The sequence below is a fragment of the Canis aureus genome, chromosome 30 (assembly GCF_053574225.1).
Source record: "Canis aureus isolate CA01 chromosome 30, VMU_Caureus_v.1.0, whole genome shotgun sequence".
NCBI classification, from domain to species: Eukaryota; Metazoa; Chordata; class Mammalia; order Carnivora; family Canidae; genus Canis; species Canis aureus.
In genome coordinates this window covers 38,814,890-38,838,420 of record NC_135640.1, presented here as the reverse complement: position 1 = coordinate 38,838,420, position 23,531 = coordinate 38,814,890, and the positions used below count along the sequence as shown (strand labels likewise).

Here is a 23,531-nt window from a genome sequence, read left to right as displayed (position 1 = left end):
TGTTCATAAAACATCGTATAAAATCAGCAGTAATTTTTTATTAATAATTTCCATTTGATCACAAGGGTTTGGCAGCAAATGCACTAAACATGAAGGCACTCTTTCCTAGCATTCTACTACCTTCTGCCAAATTCACCGTTCCTCCCCTCACCCTGGCCCTATTGCTTACTCCTTCCTTCCCAGCTATTGTTTGATTTGCCCTACTCTACTTACAACTTAAGCACCTCAGCCTCTAAAGATGCTAAAGATGCTGTTCTTACCAACATAATGCGCTGGACCAATGGCGGGCCCATGGACCCTTTCTTGTCATTCTTAACCATGTCTGGTGATTCAGTGGTTGCTTTGCAAGTGCTCTGGCCAGAAAATATCCTGGGACTGGCATTATCACTGTGGGCATCTCTACTCCTAGTCACCAGTATTTCAGGGTGAATCTTGATAAAGAAAGCAATACATCACATCAGAGAGCAGGGCCTTTCCCTCCCCAGAAACGGTTTTGTTTTCTTTGTGCATGAGGAAAGACAGATCCGGCACAAAGGTTTCAGCAGGAAGAAAACAAGTACTGTGAGAAAGGGGGCATATTTACGCAAGATGTCAGGGAGCAAAGAGTTCCAGGGAAGTACCTTGCCGGAGTACAGTAGTGTCTGCAGTCTTGCATTTTGTACGTGCTTTGTAAAGGTTGGACAAATGCAGCAAGAATGCAAAGGACCATGAACCCAATTCCACCCTCTTTCTAACAGCAAGTTTTTTTTAATTTACTTTTTATTGGTGTTCAATTTACTAACATACAGAATAACCCCCAGTGCCCGTCACCCATTCACTCCCACCCCCCGCCCTCCTCCCCTTCTACCACCCCTAGTTCATTTCCCAGAGTTAGCAGTCTTTACGTTCTGTCTCCCTTTCTGATATTTCCCACACATTTCTTCTCCCTTCCCTTATATTCCCTTTCACTATAAGTTTTAATGTGTATGGATCACAGAAGTAAATTTAATTCAACAAGCCATTGTTGATCACCTGCCATGTGCTGGGTATAACAGTTTTTTTTAATTATATATTTTTTTTATTGGAGTTCAATTTGCCAACATATAGCGTAACACCCAGTGCTCATCCCATCAAGTGCCCCCTCAGTGCCCATCACTCAGCCACCCCATCCCCCTGCCCACCTCCCCTTCCACTACCCCTCGTTCATTTCCCAGAGTTAGGAGTCTCTCATGTTCTGTCTCCCTCTATGATATTTCCCACTCATTTTCTCTCCTTTCCCCTATAATCCCTTTCACTATTTTTATATTCCCCAAATGAAAGAGACCATATAATGTTTGTCCTTCTATGACTGACTTACTTCACTCAGCATAATACCCTCCAGTTCTATCCACGTCAAAGCAAATGGTGGGTATTTGTCATTTCTAATGGCTGAGGAATATTCCACTATATACATAGACCACATCTTCTTTATCCATCTGTTGAGGGACACCGAGGCTCCTTCCACAGTTTGGCTATTGTGGACTTTGCTGCTATAAACATTGGGGTGCAGGCGTCCTGCTGTTTCACTGCATCTGTTTCTTTGGGGTAAATCCCCAGCAATGCAATTCCTGGGTTGTAGGGCAGTTCTAGTTTTAACTCTTTGAGGAACCTCCACACAAGGCCAAATCTTGCCCCCAAAACATCTTTCTCTTGTAGTCCAGCAGAGCCCCCAAAATGTTAGTTAATGACAAAAAAGTGTTTACAACTCACTCATAGAGGAAAACTGTAGCCAGAGCTTAATGTAGTAGGTGCCTACCTATTAAACAGAACTCAGCAGTAGAATCACCTAGTTACAACCTGACCCACATAAGATACAGATCCTGTGCCTGGATTAAAATGAGTTCAAATATATTTACAGATTCAACAGGAAGAGTTGCTTCATACAATATTTTTATTGCCCCAAATAAGGACCTTTCTAATAATATGTCAATGTTGCTTGAACAACCACCAATGAGGATCAAAACTGGAAATAAAATTTGGATTATAGAAAAACATTGTGAGGGTTCTAATGGATACTGTTAGAGTTGCTATTTAAGGTCAATTTCGTATTGTTGACCTTGTTTGATTGCTAGAAACTACTAAATGTTTATAAGCAAGATATGTTTTACCATGTAGACAAGCAATCTAGTTAGGTGAATATAACATAACATTCTTTTATGTAAAAATTAAGAAAAGAAGGAAAAAGGAGGGAGGGAAGGAGGGAGGGAGGAAAGAAGAAAAGAAGGAAGGAAAGAATATGAGACTCAAGCAATTTAGCAACTTATATTTCTTCCTTCCTGAGAACTTTACTAATTTTAGAGCATAGCGACCTCCTAAAGTCTAAATTGTCTGCAAGTGGTATGTTTTTTAAAAAATCTATAACCTTATCCAGGAGTCCAGAAGTCACATTTTGCTTGTAATCATGCCCTGATTTTTCTCCACTTCTAAATCCTTTAAAGTGCAAGGTTACAGAACAAATCCCTGGCTGGGTCCATGATCTCAGGAGCCCCAACCTTATAAAAACCACAAAATTTGATTCCCATGTCAAGTAATCAATGCCAGTATCACTAAAAACTTCCTTCTTTAGTGTGAGTCTACCCAAGAAGGTGCAATGTTGGCACCAGCCAGTTGGGTCAACTGGCATGCCAAGCCTAAAAGCTACTTCTGGCACTTCAAATAAGCTAAAGATAAAAATCAATGGATGATATAAAATTTGACCATGCTTCTGTGGCAAAATGCCTTTCTTCCCGTGAACAGAAGCAAGGTTATTTTAAGCATGCTTTGAAATGTGTTAATATTATAAAAACAAATCAGTTACAGAAGGCCATTCCCAGAGAGTATGTGGCCTCATGGTTCTACAAGGGCACAGAAGAAGGGGCAGGCTATGAGGGATGATCATCATCTACTGAGCTCTAACATCCATTCATCTCTTCTGCAAATGAGCTAAAAGCTTTCCTTATTTGTAGGACTAAATATTAGCTTGGTCTTTAATAATCTAAAGGAAGAATAGTGTAGAGACTTCTTAATTAAGCTAATAAATGCCCAGTTGTGGATCTCCTCCAATAGGAGATCATAAGCATATGCTCTGAAACTTCATTTCTATACTTTGTTTCCTTCCTTCTTTCTTTCCTTCTTTCCCTTCCTCTTTCCTTCCCTCCTTTTTTTTCTTTTTCAAACCTTAATTTCTTAATAAAACTATTCTTTTAAAATTCCAAATTTGCAATGGAAGGATTGAGTAAAAGTGGCCTCCATATCAAAGAGTGGAGAGCAAAGGAACATTAGGATGGTGGCAGGGCCAAGCCAAGGGCAGCCAGTGGAGCAAAGGACAAAGAGTGAGGACAAAGAGTCCGGAGGGAGAGAGTTGGCGTCAGCCCTGGTGCTTTGCCCTGCCTGGGTGTTCTACTTGGTCCATATTTGTACTTGCAGTTTTCTCAGATTTTCTCAGAAAAATCAGGGCATGATTACAAGCAAAATGTGTCTTCTGGACTCCTGGATAAGGTTATAGATTTTCTTTTTTGACTATTTATTTAGTCATAGTTTTCGGATCAGCTTTCATAGCATGCTGATGATTGGAAGTCCTATTTGTCATCTGGCAAAAACATAAATGCAGGCTCATAACCCTCACAAAAATAGCTACTTTACGAGTCCCATTTCAATTCCACAGAAAAGCAGGGATTGTTGTGAGGCAGCTTGCAAAGAACACTTGATAGATAGTAAAGCTAGGCAAAATCTGCTACTCCCAAACTGTTTTTTTGTTTGTTTGTTCGTTCGTTTGTTTTTGTGGGTATGTGCAGGTAGCTGCCCAACAGAAGTATTAACCTAAACATATTCCATTTTACCTAACTAGAAACTTCAGAAATGAAAGTGTAGTCATGTGGCTATGAATGAGATTTCTCTTTTTTAATGAAACATTTGGGCACGCAAAATGGGAAAGAGCTCAGATTCTCAGTTGGCACAGCTGCTGTTCTTGAGATTTGCCTTGTGCTCCCCTGACACACCGTGATAGCACTGCCTGGTGGATGAGACTCTTCCAGGATGGGAAGTGATCTACAAAAAGAACATGGGAACTGGGCGAGACCACGCTATAATATTAGTTACCTAACAGGGGTGCCTCTTCCCAAGAGCCCACTGTATCATGCAGTAATCAACAGAGGACTCATATCTTCTACTTTTGCACTGCCCTTGTCTTTCATAATGCTTTACTCTATGCTGCCTTGTCTTAGTCTCTCCATAGCCATGCAAACAGGTAGATTATAAACTTGATATATATTATACCCTATTTTGCTGACATGAAACCTTAAGGGAACTTGTCCAAAAATCACATATCAAGACAAGGCTAGAGAAAGAGCTCTGATCACTGCTGCCATACCCTGTTCTCTTTCCATGAAACTGCCTAAGACTTGGGACTCCCAGATAAAGAAACAGGACATCCCATCAATATTGTTGGCTTTGAAAGGGTTGTCAATGAAGCATGGAGTCAGAAGAATATATTAACACAGAATCAATAACTACTTCATAATTTTATTTTTTTCCAATGGAAAATGTTTGGTTTATTCATTTTTATCTCTATATTTGATATATCTACCTTCCCCATAATATTAAAAAATATAGATTCTTTCTTGTTTGCATATTTTCTACCTACCACCCTTTTCTCTACTGCTTCTCCTCACTGGATTATTGAAAGACTTCCATACTCAGCTGCATCAGTTCTCACTGGCTCCTGAATCCTCACAGTCTCACTTCCACCCCCACCCACCAAATGCTCTCCTGAAGGCAGATGACCAGTTACCTTCTGATCACCAAATTCTCCTTCCAGTTACCATTTTCTAGGACACTTTACAATTCAGTGTGTTAGCAAATGTTATTTTTTGAAACCCCTTCTTTCCAAATATCCTGGCACTATTTCTCTATCACTCCCAAGATTAACGGGGAAACACAGAGCCAGGGATGTATATGTAGGTGTAGCAAAGGGCTTTAGGAAAGGTGTCACAAAGTCTAAATCTCAGATTGAGCTGAAATTTGTGGGGAAAAAAAATGTGACAGGCAACACAAGAGGCTGTTTAGCAAGAACAAGCCTTGAGATGATGTTCTCATATTAACAGATGGCAGGTAGAAAGAACGACTCAATGTCTGCTTTGCTTTGATGTGCACCAGGAGAAGTGCTATTCAAATCATAAAATGTGGAACAAGAATTATAAAAACGGAAGGAAAGGACAGAGAGGGAGCAGGAAGGAGGATAGGAGAGGGGAGAGAGGGAGGGAGGGAAAGAAAGCAGGGATAGAAGGAAAGGGAGGATGGAAGGAAGGAAGGAAGGAAGGAAGGAAGGAAGGAAGGAAGGAAGGAAGGAAGGAAGGAAGAGCTTAAGAAAATAACCAGAGCCCTTGATCATTTAAATTTACTTATTCTTGGGATCCCTGGGTGGCACAGCGGTTTGGTGCCTGCCTTTGGCCCAGGGCACGATCCTGGAGACCTGGGATCGAATCCCATATCAGGCTCCCGGTGCATGGAGCCTGCTTCTCCCTCTGCCTGTGTCTCTGCCTCTCTCTCTCTCTCTGTGACTATCATAAGTAAATAAATAAAAATTTAAAAAAAAAAAATTTACTTATTCTTTCAAAGCCTACTATGTTCCAGTCATTATGGGAGCAAAAGATGGGATGTCGCATAAAATAATAGTTCTGATATCTTGCTAGTGAGGAGGAAGGCATATTTACAACTAACTATTACACAAATTCTAAATGATAAGCACCATACTATGGGCACCAATAAATGCTACGATAATACACTAAAGGGGAAGATTTTGTTTCCCCCCCACAGGAAATATTAGGAAGGATATCACATGGTACTGGTTCCTAGACCCCAAATGATGATGTCTTAGGATTCTGGACAAAGATGTTCTGGATATAATCCCAAAAATAATTGTGGATAATCTTTGAACAATCAAAGGCATAGGAAAATAGTTACACTCCATACCCATTTTCAAAAACAATAAATTCTAGAAGTTACAGATTGAGATAAAGTAGTTTAGGTTATAGAAAGGATGCTTTGCCAGCAATCGGGAAATTATAGGGATGAGCAAAGGCCCAGACAAATCTCACTTCCCTTTGGACAGGGCTGACTGATTATGGGATACCAGGCTGAGGCTAAAGTCAGAGCAGGCTGAGCCATTTTGGAAGTGGCACAACTCCAAGGGTGAAAGCTAATGTATTAGTGGGAAGAATCCAAATTTGAAGAGCTTTTGAAAGGCTGGAACCAAAGAGATAAAATGTAATAGGGAAAACTGTAAGATCTTCTATATAAGTTGTAAAAATTCATTTACAACACACATAATGAGCATTGTGTCCTCACGGGTGTGCAAGAAAGAGAATATCAAAAAATGACCAGTTTCTGTGCTCGGCCTCATTTAATAAAGGACAATAAGAAATCACAGGTCTTTCATAGAAGAGTCCCAGATAGAGAATTACCTAGAAATTATGCCATCTGAGGAGGGATTGAGAAAATTAGAAACTTCAACTTGGAAAAGAAACAGGTGGCAGGCAGCTGCATGGAGATATTCTCATGGCCTATGAATGACTCCAGGTGTCCTCGTTATGTCCAGGTAGAAATTACAGCAAGGGATTTCAGCACAAGAGCAGAGAGATGTTTCCCACAATTAAATGTATCCCCAAGAAAAGCTTGTGCGACCTCCATATGGAGCAGAGATTGGGCTGAAGCTGGGGAGGCAGATGACTCAGGCCAGTGGAGAGAGGACATGGGGACAGGAAACCACCATGGGAAGTGGGAAAGGGTATGCTGGATGCTGTGCAGAGGTGTGCGAAGTCCAGAGAACCAAAGCACCAACTTCACCTGGCGGGGCTTGGGAGAGTGCAGAGGGCAAGTCGCATCTGCGTACACTGAAGCGACAAAGGAGCCATATCATGGGGTCTACAGAGAATGCAATAGCGAGAACCTCAGAGAGGGCTGGAGGCAAGACATGAGGGGCAGGAGGGCTGGAAAGACAGCTTGGGACCAGCATGAGCAGGCTCTTGCTTTGTGCTGAGTCCTGTTGGCAGGGAGGTCCCTCCGAGAGTTTCAAAGCACAGTTGTGACACAGTGAGGGGTGTGTTTCAGATCCATCACCCTTCCCGCAGGTGGATGTCACTTACAGGACTGACACATTGGAGGTGGGGAGGCCAGGGAGGGGGCTGCTGCCTGGTAATTTGATTCGAACTGAGGAGAAAGAAAAAAGCAAAGGTCCCATGGGGACGTGTTGAGGTGACATATCAACAGACTTGACATCAAATCAGACCTGAGAGTGAGAGGTGCTATGTGGTAGCGACAGCATGGACCCCCCTCTCCCCAGAGTGCTAAGTAGCCCAGCTCATTTTAACATCTGCCCAAGACACTGTAGCATGGAGACAAACATTTACTGCAGGGATGATTTGAAGAGTCTTTAATGCTCTTAAGATTCTATGATTTCATGATTTTAAAAATGTTCTTCACTTGCCCCAGATTTTCTTCTCACCACTAAACAAAAGTATATCCGAGATTTTGTCATCTCTTTTCACTGTCCCTACATGAATATGAAGAAGACCCTGGACCCCATCTCAGTCCTGACATCTCTCTTAAACTTGATTCCAAATCTGCCTTGAACAGCCTCACCTCATGTCCCCCAGCCTATATTAATATGGTGGAGTACCGCAGTAGGTTTGAAGCCAAGCACCTTGGCTCCACCCACATTGCTGCTTCTGTGTCCTTCCAGACTCCTGTCATTTGTGTTACCATACCCAGCCCTGAATATCCTAAATCTTGTCATTTTTCTGGACTCCCTGCAGACCCTCCATACCCAGTGGGTCCTGATTCTTGCAGATACCATCAATCTGTTATAGCATCAAACACTCTCTGTCCCCCTGTTCACTGCAGCCAACCATCCCAGCCTCTCACCTTCACCACCAACTCCTTGTCCCCAGCCCCCATTCCATGTACTCTGGATGGATTGATGCTAGTACACAGCACCTACACCCACCCACCACTACCTCTGCCCTCCTCCTCTCCTCTTGGTCCATATTATGGCCAGTAACCCAAAGTCACACCTTCTTAGCTCTGTATGCCTTGACCAACCCTAATTCACAACCTTTCCTGGAAACCTCTCTCCAGTCAAACTGACCTACTCCATACTTCCTAAAGGAGCTCAAATTACAGGACACACTAATTTTGTGTCATGGAGCTCTCTTACCATTGGAGTCTATGCTCTCCAAGTCCCATGCTCCTTTTAAGGTGAGGGCAGTCTTGGATATTTCCCAGATTGACTCAGCCTGAAACAGGTGATCCTGGGATCATCTCCCTCAGTCAGCAGGTACCAGGTGTCTGTACCCCTATGTCCCTGAAGTTATGACACAAATCCCACTCTATGTATACAGAACCTTAAAAGTAGTAATGGAAAAGAAGTTTGAACCAGGGATCCCTGGGTGGCGCAGTGGTTTAGCGCCTGCCTTTGGCCCAGGGCGCGATCCTGGAGACCCGGGATCGAATCCCACGTCAGGCTCCCGGTGCATGGAGTCTGCTTCTCCCTCTGCCTGTGTCTCTGCCTCTCTCTCTCTCTCTGTGACTATCATAAATAAATAAAAATTAAAAAAAAAGAAGTTTGAACCAACTGACATTGGTTATGAATTCCTGCTCAGCTGTAAGAAATTACTGAACATATCTGGGTCCCAATTTCCTGATTTCTGAAAGAAGACATAATAATTCCCAGGTAGAGACTGGCACAATCCAGATTCCTAGTACATGTTCCATTGTGACTGCAGCCCACCTCGTGTCTGCTCCCAGAAGACATTCACACACAGTCCCTGGTGCCACTTGTGCTGTAAAACTCCACCAGCGATTCTCAAAGGAGAATTCACAGAAGTGAATTTCAATTAATATCACTTTTCTCACAATTTCAGATGACATCAGGAGGAGGACATAGTAACTAGATAGAAAGAGAAAAGGATCTATTGTAAGATGATAAGCATAGGGAAGTGTGGACCAAAATGGTTCAGGGTGCCCACAGCTGTAGACCAGCTTAACCACAGCAAAGATGCCTGCTAATTGTAGATGAAAAGAACTTGCTGTTAGAGCATGCCGATATTTGAGGGGAACTCTGTTCTCACTTGTTAGATGCCACAATTCCTTAGCACATGGATATGAAAAAAAAATCACAGAACAGAAAACTGTGCTGACTTCAGGAACAGAAAAAGTGTGATGATAATGAGCAAAACGAGGAAACCAGGTCCATTCTGAAGACATTGGGGACTGAGTTACCTTCCAATCATGAGCTGAAGTACAGTGTGTACTCCTTAAATTTCCCCCTCTTTTTTAGACCGTTGAGTTAGCCACTGCTTGGCTGTTACATAGAGCTAATTAATCCCACGCTTTTGACTTTATATATATATTTACTTTGCAAGTGTTAAATCATTCAGGAAGAGAAGAAATTCATATCTGCTTGGTCTTTGGAGAGAAAGACATGAACTAGGAAGTTAAATGTTGTTTTGCTTTCTTTGCTTCACCATATGAGTGGGGTAGAAAGGAGCTGTTTTCGTTTCCCAGACTGAACCCATCTGTGCACAGAATGTGTGAGGTTACCAGTAGGAGCTGGCGTGGCTGATTTGAATAACTGAACTTCGGCTTACAGAGATGCCAGCCCATGGGTGGTTATCCCTGTGACTGCCCAAGCACCTCAATAATACCATGCTGCTCCCCGGCTTGACAATGATTGCACTTAAATGTCAGCCTCTAAAAGATGAAAGATGAGATGAAAATGCTTCAACATACTCTTTTCTCCACTATAGAGCCAGCCACATAGCTGAATCCATTTCCAGAAATTTCTGTTCATTGAATACTACATTTAACATCAAGTTTTTTAGAAAGCAGTGGGGGGAAAAAAAAGCAAGAAGAAGGCTTTTGTATTCTAAGAAAGAAAACATTCATTTTTTTTTGCCAGAACAAAATGTGTAAAAAGAAAAACAAATTATGTTTTAAGGGAGATGAGAATTTCAAAGCAATGTCACCAAAAATGTAGACTTCTTTTCTACATCATTTTTAGGCAGAATTTCTTTTGTCAGGAGTGGTAACCAAGACTTGATAAACAATGTTTTCAGAGACAAAAAAAATGTAAAGAAAATTTTTACTTTGGGGTTTGAAATAAGCATCTGAGTTTTGAGACACAATGATATGTCATTTATACAATTTTTTTGATCAACCTAGGGGACTCAGAGCTCTGTAATAATGCTTTCTTAAAGTCATCTATGTGTCATAAGTTTTTAAATTTTGATATTTTGATAACAAAACAAGTAGAATGTATACTACATAAATAAACTACTTTCAAAATGTTAATTTTCTGACTACTGAAAATAAAATTGGGTTTTCAAAAATTGGCAAATAAATACACTGTAAGAAGACTTTAACAGATGTCTGATAAATGTTATGGTCCCAGAGAGTTATGCTCTTTTTGTAATATACACACACACACACACACACACACACACACCATATATATATATGACATATGATTGCATATATACAACATTATTGCATGAATATCACATACATATGTGTAGAAGAAATAAGGAATCCACTAAACTTTTGGTTATTAATAGTGATATGTGGAATGATAATTACATTTTAAAGTGGTTATTGTCATCTGACTCTGTAGAATATTTGTCATAAATGCCTAAGTGAATGTTAATGAGTTGTTTATCATGTACTAATATTAACTTTTTTTCCCCAGATGCAAAGAGTTTAGCTGAAATGCTCATGAGGTAAGAACAAAACCTACTATCTTATATATCATGTTTAAAAGGGTAATTTCCAACTTGCTTTGATGTTTTTTTTAAATGATTGTCTGAAATTGATAGCACATTTTATTTTTGACACATAAATTTCATTCTGTGTACCAAATATCCATGTTATGCCTAATAGGATATATAGATAGCAAATAATATACTTCTGTACATGCCATAGATTGTTTTCTTGTCGATCAGACTCAACCAGTGGAATGTTTCCCATAAAGCTGGGAATACAAAAGCACATTATAAGTAAATAGCTTTGGTTTTGTTTCCACCCAAGTATACCACTTTTGAGGTTGAGACTTCCACTTTAGCAGAGTTAGGCAAGTGAAAAGAAAACCTGAAAAGGAAATGCACTGTGCACTGTGCCCTTCCAAAGAGATGGGATGATCAAAAGATCATCCCCTTGTCCTCAGCAGCCATGGCATCCTGAGCACCCCTCCACTAGAGCACTCACCAATTTCTGCTACAATTATCTATTCACTGTCTGGTCTTAGAGGTCATAGCCTGATATGTTGTCCTCATGTTAAAAATACCAGAACTATAGTAGATGAATAAGTAAGTTGTGGTAGTTGAATGAGTAAGTGAATTTTCAAGGCTGTAGAAGACACCTCAGTATTTGCAGTTTAAGCCTTTTATATTGTAATGATTAAACCAGAAGTGAAAAAGGATAATCAGAGTCTGGAAATCAGATTAAGATAAATGTCAAGAATCCTGACAGTATTGCCATTTTAGGATATTTACTGTAGGGGAAAAAGAAGATGGGTATGGGGCCTACTCCCCACCCCACCACAGTTGTATTTAACTTCCTTCCCCATCTTTGCATATAAAATTGGTGCTCATTTATTATTCACAAAGAGCCCATAACCCATATCACCAGTATCTTTGAAGACCTAAGACAGAGATCAATTGCCATTGGCCCATGAATTACATTTTCCACAGACATCTTTGTTTGCAATAGTATATGTTAAAACTATGTGTACTATAAGTAATGGATATGGAGAACTCAAGATTACTCTAAAAAATTTGGAGTGAGCAATTAAATAAACATAAGTGTCATTTGCTAGGATTAGGAATTAGGAGGGTAGATGCAGGGTACAGACTTTTATTATTATTATTATTATTTTTTGGAGGACAGGGAAAAGGGAATGTTGATGGAAATGAAAAGACTTGTATGGGTCATGTTGAATTTGGGATGCTTTCCAAGTGTCGAATAGCTGGTAGCAGGAATCTAGAGCCAAGAGAGAACTCAGAAATGAAAATGGCCTGTAAAATATATCTTCCATAATAGGAACTTAGCCACATCCTTCTAGGTCAAACTTGCATGAGAAGAATATAAAAATCTATATTTTTATAGAAGATTGAATCCATGCTCTAATGCAAATCTGTACTTATTTGCTAAGCAAGTATTAGGACATTTCTGTGGTCACATGGAAGGTATCCAGACACATGTGCACCTGTGCAGAGCAAATCTGGCAGATATTTAGAAAACAAAAAACAAACCAGAGTCTTTCAATTTATAATAACTTCAAAACAAAATGAATTTTCTAATGTTGACTTAAAAATATGAATTCATATGATTCATGAAATCAAGAGATTTCATATAAGATTGTGGCTTTCTTTCTTCTCTTGAAAATGCTCTGACCATACTGGGCACAGTCTAGAGATTATGGCTGTCTGGAGCTACATGAAGTGCTCCCTTTAGACTGGGTGTGAATTTTTTTTAATTTAAATTCATTTAACCAATATATAGTACATCATTAGTTTCAGATGTAGTTTTCAATAATTCACAGTTGTGTGATGAACACCCAGTGCTCATCCCATCACATGCCGTCCTTTTTTTTTTAATTTATTTTTTATTGGTGTTCAATTTACTAACATACAGAATAACCCCCAGTGCCCGTCACCCATTCACTCCCACCCCCCGCCCTCCTCCCCTTCTACCACCCCTAGTTCGTTTCCCAGAGTTAGCAGTCTTTACGTTCTGTCTCCCTTTCTGATATTTCCCACACATTTCTTCTCCCTTCCCTTATATTCCCTTTCACTATTATTTATATTCCCCAAATGAATGAGAACATATAATGTTTGTCCTTCTCCGACTGACTAACTTCACTCAGCATAATACCCTCCCTCCTTAATGTCATCACCCAGTTACCCCATCTCCCCACCCATCGCTCCTTCAGCAACTCCAGAATTAAGAGTCTCTCATGGTTTGGCTCCTTCTCTGATTTTTTCCCATTCAGTTTCCTCTCCCTCTTTATGGTCCTCTACACTCTTTCTTATATTCCGCATATAAGTGAAACCATATGATAATTGTCTTTCTCTGACTGACTTATTTCACTCAGCATAATACCCTCCAGTTCCATCCACATCAAAGTAAATGGTAGGTTTTTTTGCTCTGTATAAAAAGTCACCATCCCCATCCCCACTCCAGTCTGCTTCACTGGTTTGTACCCAGCCTGGGTCCCGCAGCCATCTCAGAGATCTTCTGGCTACTTCCTTCAGAGATTATGCCTCTGCTCAAAGCTCGTGACACTGGAATCTGTGTTTTCCGACATATTCAACATTTGTTCGGTTAGGATGAGTTCTATTAGCTTCTCTGATGTCCTAGAATGCATCCCTCCCCCTTCTCATTAGCCCCAAGCGAGACATCAAAAATATCTTCTACATTAATAGGCCAATCACTGTGCTTGAAAAACCACCTGTTGAGGAAAGCAGGCATTAATAGTGGTATTTGAGGTTAACAGTTGCCAACATGAAATTAGGAACATTAAAGCTAGTAATTACTCCCACTTAAGGTAGTTGAGGTGGTTTTCCTCCAGAGGATACAGTGATTGAAAAGGAAGAGAATTTCCAAACTTCTCAAATAGGTGGATTTTTATGGATTAATTTAGAAATAAAAGCAATGCTTTTAATCATGAAGGGTCAGTTCAATCTGAGTTTGGTTAACAAAGCCTAACAACCAAAGACTCTGTCACCTTCCTGGAGATCTAAGGGCCAACCATATTTCAAATGTGGCTTGGAAAACCTAGGCAAGTCATATATCCACTGGTACAGAGAAGGCTACAGAACCACTATCTCTCACCTTCGCTGCTGCTTGCAAGGGAAGTTGAGGACTTAGCAGCCTGGTGCAGTAAGAGCATAGAGAACTGCAAGTCTATGTTGTAGGCTTCAAGTTGCCCCCAGCTGGTTTTGTGATCTTGGGCAAGTCATTTTCCCTCTGTATTCCCTACTTTTCTCATTTTTTTTTTTAGATTTATTTACTTATTTTTGAAAGAGAGATTGCACGCTCTCGAGCCTGAGTGGGATCAGGGGCCAAGGGAGGAGAGAGTGTCTTAAGCAGACTCCATGCTAAGTACAGAGACTGATGGGGGCTTGATCTCAGAATCCTGAGATCATGACCGGAGCTGATATCAAGAGTCAGGTGCTTAAGCAGCTAAACCACCCAAGCACTCCCCTACTTTTCTCATTTAAAAATAATAATTTGAAATTGTTCCTAGATTTATCATTCTGTGATCTTGGTGAAGGTAACGTTATTTTCCAACCACATTCCACAAAAAAGTATCTGCATACTTTACTGGGATTAGCTGTTCTAGGGCCAGAAAGGCAGATGCTACTGTAGGACAAACACAGATAAGCTGGTGCCAGGGTACCCCCACACGGTGTCATCTCCCTTCGCTGGGCTTCGTGCTTCTGCCCACTCATCTACTTTACCCAAGCAAATCACCCCCCACAGAGAGAGAGAGAGAGAAAAGAGACCTCACTCACCATGACCAGATAGAAAGGATTTTCCTTTTTTATGATTAGGTGAAAATAATTTTTAAAAATATACCAGCTATATAAGAGTAAAACTAGCCTGCTTTAAGGCACTAGCCAATGCATGGTTAATATCCAAAGACCAATATTATTTAGAGCTAGCTATAAGTGGAAAAGGATGAAGAAGGGTCAAATTGAGAATTTAGATAAGTTTAGCTTTTTTTGATGTTCATATCTTTAGACATATAGAAAAAAAACCCACTCAGCTATTATAATGAAATATGGTCCTGATAACCCTACAATTATTCTGAACTTATAGAATGCTTCATAGCACATTTCGGAAGGTAGATAGTGTACACACTTTTTCATTAGTTTTTTCTCCCCACAAAGCTTAAGAAAATACTAAGACTTTAAGGAGTTTTAACAACTGCAAGTAATTTATTGACTAAGCTGGGAAATACCATCCTCTGTGAATGAGGGTCAGCTCTCTGTCATTATAATCAGACAACCAAATTGCAAATGGATGGCGGAAGATTATATTTCAATAATAACTAACATATTTAACATGCTCCCATATCATATAAAAGATGCAATTTTGCATGGTGAAATATACAGAACCTTTTCACAAAAGAGGTTTCTTCAACTAGTTTTTTTTTTGAAGGTTGGCTGCTGCTTTAATGACCAATTGTTATAATTTTAGAGAATCAGCCTTCCTATAACAATAGATTATAGAATATGGCAGCCTCATTAAGAAAGTTGAGACCTAGTAATCTTTTAAAATGAGAAGAGTATTAGTGCCTCTGGGACATGTCACTCACTACCACTGTACCCCCAAAGCAACATGATTTATTCAACAAGCTTTAACAAATATTTATTTAGCTCCTACTTCAGTCACATACTGCTCTAATTCCAGGGATATAGAGGGTACAAAACAGAAGGAACTATTCCTTATATAATTCCTATTCCAGTGGAAGAGACCGATCACAAACAAGATAAGTCCATTAAACATATGCTTGAGTATTAAGTGCTGAGGAAACAAAATTCACCAGAGGATGGGGAGGGGAACATCAGCAGTGCCCATAGCTGGGCCAACCTGGCTCCATTGAAAAGACTCCACCTGCATCAAGCCCTGAAGCCAGGGAGGGAGCCAGTCACATGGCCACTGGGATAGGGCTAGGGAACATTTCTTCTAAGCAAAGAGAACAGCAAGTTCCAAGGGAGAAGGGAACAATTAGCTCCTGAATCTCAAGGTTTGTTGGGCCACATTCTCGCCTTCCCACTGTAGGGCTTGACAGCATGCAATCCTTCAAGGAGGAAGTAAAGTTTTACCTCCAGCTTTCATTGTCTTTGTTAATGAAGTTCCATCATATTCTAAGTCCTCATGCCAATGGCAGTGGTGCACAGTAGCTATTTAGCATGCTTCCTGTGTCAGTCTGACAGTGGACCCCTTATTGTTAAGTATAGTTTGCACTTGGGTTCATAGTGTTTAATAGAGCAGCCGCTGACTGCCTCATAACTATTCATGATGAGCAGAAGGAACTAGCTCACATTTCTATTTTTGGTGCAAGGACAAGCTCAAGTCCCTAGTGGAGTTTCTAAACAGACCTTTTGGATACTCACAGAGGAGTAGTTCCCCATCTGTTTTTGAGGAAATAGAGCTTGTCTAAACATGACATAACTGCAGCCCCCCAAGTCACCAAAATGTTCTTCATTTTATACAAGTATTTGACTTTTTGCTTTAAAAAACACACACAAATAAAGTGAAAACATAGATAAGTAAATAATTTTTTAAAGTATGCAGTTCATGTGAAAAATTCAGGCCAAATGTTTGAATTTGGGCTCTGCATAATTAGCATGATCTAGCTACATAACCCAGTTACTCATCTGCAGAGCAAGAAATCTGGTTCAAGATCAAGTCCTAAGTAGGAATGGTGCACCTTTCAGAAGCTGTTGTTTTTGTAGGTTGTTTTGTTTATACTCAAATGAAGGAAGGGCAATTACAAAATATTCAGAATATTAACACAGACTTCAACATGCAAATATCTACAGGGGTTCTTGAGTGAACTTGACCTTCAGATTATTAACATTCTGTCAGCTACAGGGTTCAAGAGTAGATGAATCCTCATCAACAAGAAAGGATCTAGGACTCTTAGTGAATGCTTAGTTGGGAAGAAAAATATTTAAGATCCAGAATAGATACCCTCTTTGTTGTTCTCTACTAAAAGTAACAAACACAGAGGAAAATCATTGAGTGAAGTAGGCTCCAGAAATCTTTCTCAAAGTAGATTTTGTCAATTATTGAGCTGGATTTATGGATGCCATAGTTTATCACATTGATGTATTATTCTGAATCTTTGTTGCTCATTAGAAGTTATTTTCATATAAAGATGACCTTTGAACAATAGAACTTACATTGAACAATGTAATCATTAAGGATACTGAGCTCTACATACAGTCGAAAATCCACATGCAACTTTTGATTTCCCCAAAATTCCACTGCTAATAGTATACTGTTGCCCAGAAGCCTGACCCTTAACATAAACAATCAATGAACACATATTTTGCATATTCTATGATTTATATGCTGTATTCTTACAATATAATAAGCTAGAGAAAAGAAAACCTTATTAAGATCATACGGGAAAAAAAAGAAGAAGATCATACAGAAGGGAAAATATTACAGTACTAGACTGTATTTATCAAGGAAAATCCACATGTAAATGGACCCATACAGTTCAAACCCTTGATGTTCAAGGGTCAACTGTACATATTTTGAAATCATCTAAGTTCTTACAACTGTGCAAAGACTGAACAATCACTTCTGCAATGTAGATTTCTAATTAAAGCCTTTATTGACTTTTTTTGAGTTTTTGTGAAATACACAGATTTTTTTTATTTGCTATAAGCTGTAACTGAGTTTGATGATCCCATGCCGTTTTACTACCTATTTTCATTTACTTCTAGAAGACAGCTTGCTCTAAGAGTAATTTTCTGGTACACAAATTCTTACAGTAGTTGGGTTTTTCTTTTAATTCTAAAATGTGATATCAGGATAAACTAGTGTCAAGGAAGTTAACAAGGTTTATGATTTGTTACCAGAACAAAAATAAAATGACACCAGATATAAATACAAATCCATTAGTAGAAACCCCACCCATTTAGCAGCCAGCACACATGCTTCCTCCCTTGCCATCACTGGAATATCTCATATCTGACAAACAAAAGTGTTGTTGGGTTTAGAAACCACTTTTTTTTTTTTGTTTTACTTAGCTTTACACAGAAAAGGGGAAATTCCAAAGGTTCTATCAATATGGAACCAATGTCTATAGACAATTTTTTTTCTGTGAACCTCACAACTAACTACTGAAACCTAATATTAGTAAATATCATTTGAATGAAGGAAAAATATTTTTTCTTTTCCTTTTCCCCTTTTCCTTCATTGCTTTTTCCCCCTTGCCTGCTCACAAGGCATTCAAATAATTAGCTACTAAACCCAGTTGATATACAAGCACGTGTTGGCATAATGTGACTCTGAACTGCATTTGCTCATGCATCCCCTCTATTTTATTCCCAGTAAGAATACTCGGACTTCGGATACCTTGAGCAAGCAACAACAAACCTTGAGAATGCACATTGACATACCCAGGGCTCAGCTTTTGATTGAAGAGAGAGACACAATGGAGACCATAGGTAAGGTACCCTGTTATGGCTTCACACAATGTGGCTGCTACAGCCATGTCCTCTCAGCCCAAACCCCTTTAGACATGGGAACATCTTGAGTGCTACACAAGCAAAGGTAGAAGGTAGATAATTGTTATTGAGGAGAATAATGAATACCAGCAAATGTGGGGTGGGGGGAGAATGAAATTATATGTACCTCCAAGGTCACCTGAGACAGGAGTTCCCCAACTTTGATCCATGCTGGATCTTTTCTGGGGAGATTATTGGTGCCTCTCCAAAGAACAAACACCTGTAATCAAATAAACCTAGAAGGGCCATACACTAAAGCCCCATCTTGGAAATCCACTCAGTGCTTTCTTCTTCAGCTCCAGAAAGGCCTTCATTAAAGCAAACATTTAAACTCTACCTAGCAGTTAACAAACAAGTGTCTTTGCACGGGCTGCCTTTTCTGCATCCCCCAGCATCCTATAGACACCCTGGAATGGGTTCCTTGGCAGTGCTTTGGGAAACACCAAGATCCCTGTTCTACCCAGAGAGCTTTTTGGCTGGTTTATCCAGAATCCCATTGTCTTAATTCCTTTCAGCCCTTTCCATTCAAAATCCACCATTCCACACTGCCTTCTGACACAGGTCTATTTATTCCAGAATCAGATACTTTATATTTCCATTGTGATAATGATCAGAAGAATAGCTAATGTTTACTGAGGGCTCTTTAATGTCACCTACTTTTTAAAGCACATTATGTGCATCATTTCATTCAACCCACCCAAGCAACATAGGAAAAAGATACTACTTTGTAATTGGGGCATTGAGAAGTTACATAGCTTGCAGGTCACATAGACTAGAGCAGAACCAAGGTAGGGCCCCCACCCAGCCACCAGCTTAGTTTCCTGTAACTGTCACCACTTGCTTCCATATCAATAAGCTACTTCCCAGAAGCCCTCACCTTAGAAATACCACTCAGCTTTCCAGTATCCATGGAAACAGAATCTGAGGCAGGTTGCCAATTTGGCCCTTTACAAACTTTGCTCTGCATTTGTTCTGGAAGGTGTTTGCTGGCACTTGGTCCCAGGGCAACCCTATCCTGTGGTTTGGCTAAAACTACCCAACTTCTGGCAACTACACTGGCAACTAGAAACCTCCTGCCAGAAAAAAAGTGGTAAATGGCCAAATTGGCAAAACATCTGCATTGCTCCTTGCCCCCACCCTGCATGATTATGTTCTAATGGAACAGCAGAGACATCTTGACTTAAAGGCTTCAAAGTCCTAAGGCCTGGGATGGTCTTGCTGGATTCAAATTTGGTCCAAGCATAATAGCACTTGGAGAAGGTTGGTCAAGCCCAGTGTGGCCCTCGATCAACCAAATTCGGTTAAATACTACCCGTGTTGTCCGAGGGCTCACTCCTAAAATATACAAGATTTTATTAGCTGGCTCACATCAGGACAAAAACACCATGCTTCATTTTTAATAATCATTATCTTTCAGTAGTATAGCTGGCATCTCTTTTATTAAACTCAATAGGTTGGGCATTAAAACCAAAACTTCCTTTGAAATACTACTTCAAAAATAAAAACATAATTTCTTTGCCCTTATAATATAGTTTCAACATTTAGTAAACATTCCTCATCAGGCTTGTTCATCATTGTACCTCCAGTGGTTAAAATAGATAGGTAGTCGTTGTTGACCTAAGACCAGAGAAAGGTCTGCCCATCCTCTGTCCATAGTCACTGCCCTTAGTCAAAGGTGCATCTTATTCTACACAGGATCATCTATCACCAGGAATCGTTTACCTCCTGGTGATGCCTGACAGCTGGTCGATGGCATTTTCTAATTTGGGGGAAGTAGAAATGTGATACTTTAAAACAATGCAATATGAGAGTGCCATTAGTTTCTAGCAAGAATGAATGATTAAGCTCACAAACTGACAGGCACCTGAAATTTCCCATTAAAAATTTGTGACCTAGCCCCACAGATCGTAGCATAGCCCCAAAGATTATCTGGAGTGCTCTCAGCGGGGCTACATGTTAGAAACCACAACACGTCAGTGTCAGGCTTCGGATACCAGGTCCAATTGTAAAAATCTGTTTCTGCATAAAGGCCGCCCAATCTGGGGGCCAGCGAAGGCTGCGACTGACCCCCAGGCCGAACCCCGGCTCCTGCTGCGGTAGCAACCCGCACTGCATCACACGCTGGGATGCCAGCAGACACCTTGGCAGTCTTTCCTCTATTTCTCTGCCAAGAAATTTTATTCTAACTTCAAGAGGCTTTCCTCTCCTGCCAGAGCCTGAGTAATTGGATTTTGTAAGGTTCATTCTGTTCAGAGCCTTTTTTGGGCACAGAAGTCTAGCTGTGTTGTTTATGACTTTCACATCACCGTTCCGTGTCAAGGCACGCTGTAACATGGTCCCGGCTGACTGATAAACTCATATGAACAGCATCCCGGGCTGCGGTGCTTGAAAATGTATGAATCTATCCATATATCCTAACGGAAGTTTCCCTTGGAGTAAAAAAGCTCTTAAGGAAGTGTGAAAAGTATCACAACAAAGTAATGAAAACCTTGAGACAACCAAATAATGACACACAGCTCAACCAAGTGCTTCCTTTCCAAGCACTAAAATGCTCTAAATTCATCTGAACCCAGGCTCCTGCTTCTCCAATCTTCAAACGCCAATTGGGCTTGGAAATCTGACAAGTGAGTCATTTTGAAAAATCAATTAAAGGATGTTCTAGAGTAATTAAAGCTCAGAAGAGGTGGGAAGAAAAGGAACGTACCTCAGAACCTTTAAAATAGAAGAATCAATAAACTCTGAAGACCAGCTCCCTCTTCCCCTCCCTTCACCCCAACCCCAAACATTTGCCAAGTTCAGCATGAGAGCCACTCAAGTGTAGACAGCTGTGGCAGAGCTTTTCTAGTACTGCACACCAAGCTTATTTGCAATGACAGCCCCATCGCTGAGTGATGCTGGCATCTCTGGTGACATCTCAGGTGAGCTTTTGACAAACACAGAATTCCCAAACTCTATTATAAACAGGTAGCTGCAACAAGTCTCCCCAAATCAGCATTTGCTTCTTTTTTATGAATTTGTTTTTTTTTATTTTTATTTATTTATTCATGAGAATACACAGAGAGGAGAGAGAGAGAGGCAGAGACACAGGCAGAAGGAGAAGCAGGCTCCATGCAGGGAGCCCGATGCAGGACTCAATCCTGGGACCCCAGGATCATGCCCTGAGCCGAAGGCAGATGCTCAACCACTGAGCCACCCAGGCATCCCAGCATTTGCTTCTTGAGAAGACCTCTCTCTGTGGTCACTCTCTTTCATTCATGCTCTGAAAGCCAACCATTAAAGATAATCTACTTTCAGCATCCTACAGTGGTTCTAACACAGTGCTTGAATTTCTAGTTGTTCTTGCTTCTTTAGATGAAGTCGTAATTGTTGTAATCAACAATAACACAGGGACCTAGGGAAGAGAAGGCAAGGGAGCCATTGAAAGGGGGTAAACGTGTCTGGTTGCCTGTGTTCCTACTGTTCTGCAGATGATCGCTCCACGGTCCTGTTAACGGATGCTGACTTTGGGGAGGCAGCAAAACAGAAGTCCCTGACAGTGACACACACGGTACACTACCAGTCGGTGTCACAGGCCACCGGCCCCCTGGTAGATGTTTCGGACGCTCGACCGGGAACAAGTAAGTAGTCAAACAACACAAACTGTGTGGCTGTTATCAATGCTGACAAAACACTGATGCTCTGTCCCCATCAAACAGAAGTGGGGCTCATTGGCCCCGTGCCTAAGGGGCCAATATGATAGGATCTTTCATTGGGACATTGAGTTTTTAGTGTTTGAGCTAAGCTGGTATTAAAATTGTGTCAGTTGAAGCCCTTGGTATTGATTCACTATGAAAGGGCTAGAAATTTCAGGTCAAGGTATTTTTTTTTTAATTTGGATGACTCAGGAAAAGAGGAAGGTAATTGACTTTAGTGAGTATCTACTCTGTGCCAGGATTAGGATAAAAAGGTAATGTCATGTATGTTATCTGTAAGGCAACCCTGCCAGATACCTACTTATAATAGGTTTGAAAAGATATGATAGCCTCTACAGGTTAAAAAAAAATGGGTTCTCAGAGAAGTTAGGTAAACAGCACAAAGTCGCACACACAATGTGTAGTGAAGCCAAGATTTAGTCATAGATCTGTCCATCCTTGGAGCTTATGCTCTTCTCCTGTACACGCTGTTTGAGAAAAATTGTAGTCCTGGCTAATCTGGGGATTATGTGTGATTTGGTTATTAATATCTGCATCCATAATATATGGGAATTAATTACTGCAATGAAATTAAATCCCCTAATATGTATCTAGAGCTTATTAATTAGATATTCTCATTTCTTCATAATTGAAATGGTTTCTAAATCTCTTTAAAGACTGAGAAATTGATGTCCTGATTATTATCTTTTTGGAAGCTTTGATGTCTAGCTTTTAAATCTCTAATCGCTTTGCAAAAATTTACATTCTCGGAGTGTTATAATTAGAAAAATATTACAACGTTAGGAGCTGTTTTTCATAAGTTCTGACTCAAAAGGCACTTGTGAAATGCACCAAGCGTTATGAAGCAAACCAGTTGATTCCTAATAACATTGTCATTTGAGGGAAAATAATTTCAAGTGTTACTGAAATTCATTTGAAAAAAATGTGCTCAAGAGCATGCTCAAGAAATCTTTTATTCTCACTTTTGTGTAACCTCAACCCCTTCCTTCCTTGATGACATTAGCATACACTGAAGATACAAACGAGCCATGAGTGAGAGTTAACTTTTCACAAGGGTGTTGGAGCAAGAGCCTTGCTCTTAGAAACTGCTTCATGGTCCTTGACATTCTCTCTAGCTACTGGTTTCCCCATCATCATCTGCCTGGTTGAGCTTCTGGATACTTCGGGACACTGTATTGATGGGTTTCTAAGCCACTGATTGCTATTCAGTGAAGGAAAGACTGTAGACCCAGGGGGACTGAAATGGATGGATCCTTGACCTCAGAGTTCCTCCCATCACCAGGAAACATGGAAACTGATGGAAACATTAGCAGGAAAATAAGAAAGAGGCAGAGGACAGATGTCCAGGTATTAGTTCGCAGACTTTCATGTGCATCAGGATCACTCAGGATGTCTGTTCAAAACACCCATCCAGGGTTCCATCCCCAGAGGTTCTGATTCACTTGGCCTAGGGAAGAGCCCCAGGAACCTGCATTGTAAACAAACATTCTGGGGAATTCTGATGCTGATTGTCTGGAGCCCTCACTGACAAATACTT

The 23,531-nt window shown here is 40.4% G+C and overlaps 1 protein-coding gene across 1 annotated transcript in view; it reads left to right on the top strand.

Annotated features, from left to right (window-relative positions):
* The window catches only part of DSCAM (DS cell adhesion molecule), a 732,790-nt gene that overhangs the window by 686,500 nt on the left and 22,759 nt on the right, over positions 1 to 23,531 (top strand). The window contains exons 28-30 of the mRNA XM_077879265.1: positions 10,739 to 10,769; positions 18,127 to 18,242; positions 21,770 to 21,919. Coding sequence (XP_077735391.1) covers positions 10,739 to 10,769; positions 18,127 to 18,242; positions 21,770 to 21,919 — 297 coding nt within the window. The remainder of the gene's footprint in view (positions 1 to 10,738; positions 10,770 to 18,126; positions 18,243 to 21,769; positions 21,920 to 23,531) is intronic.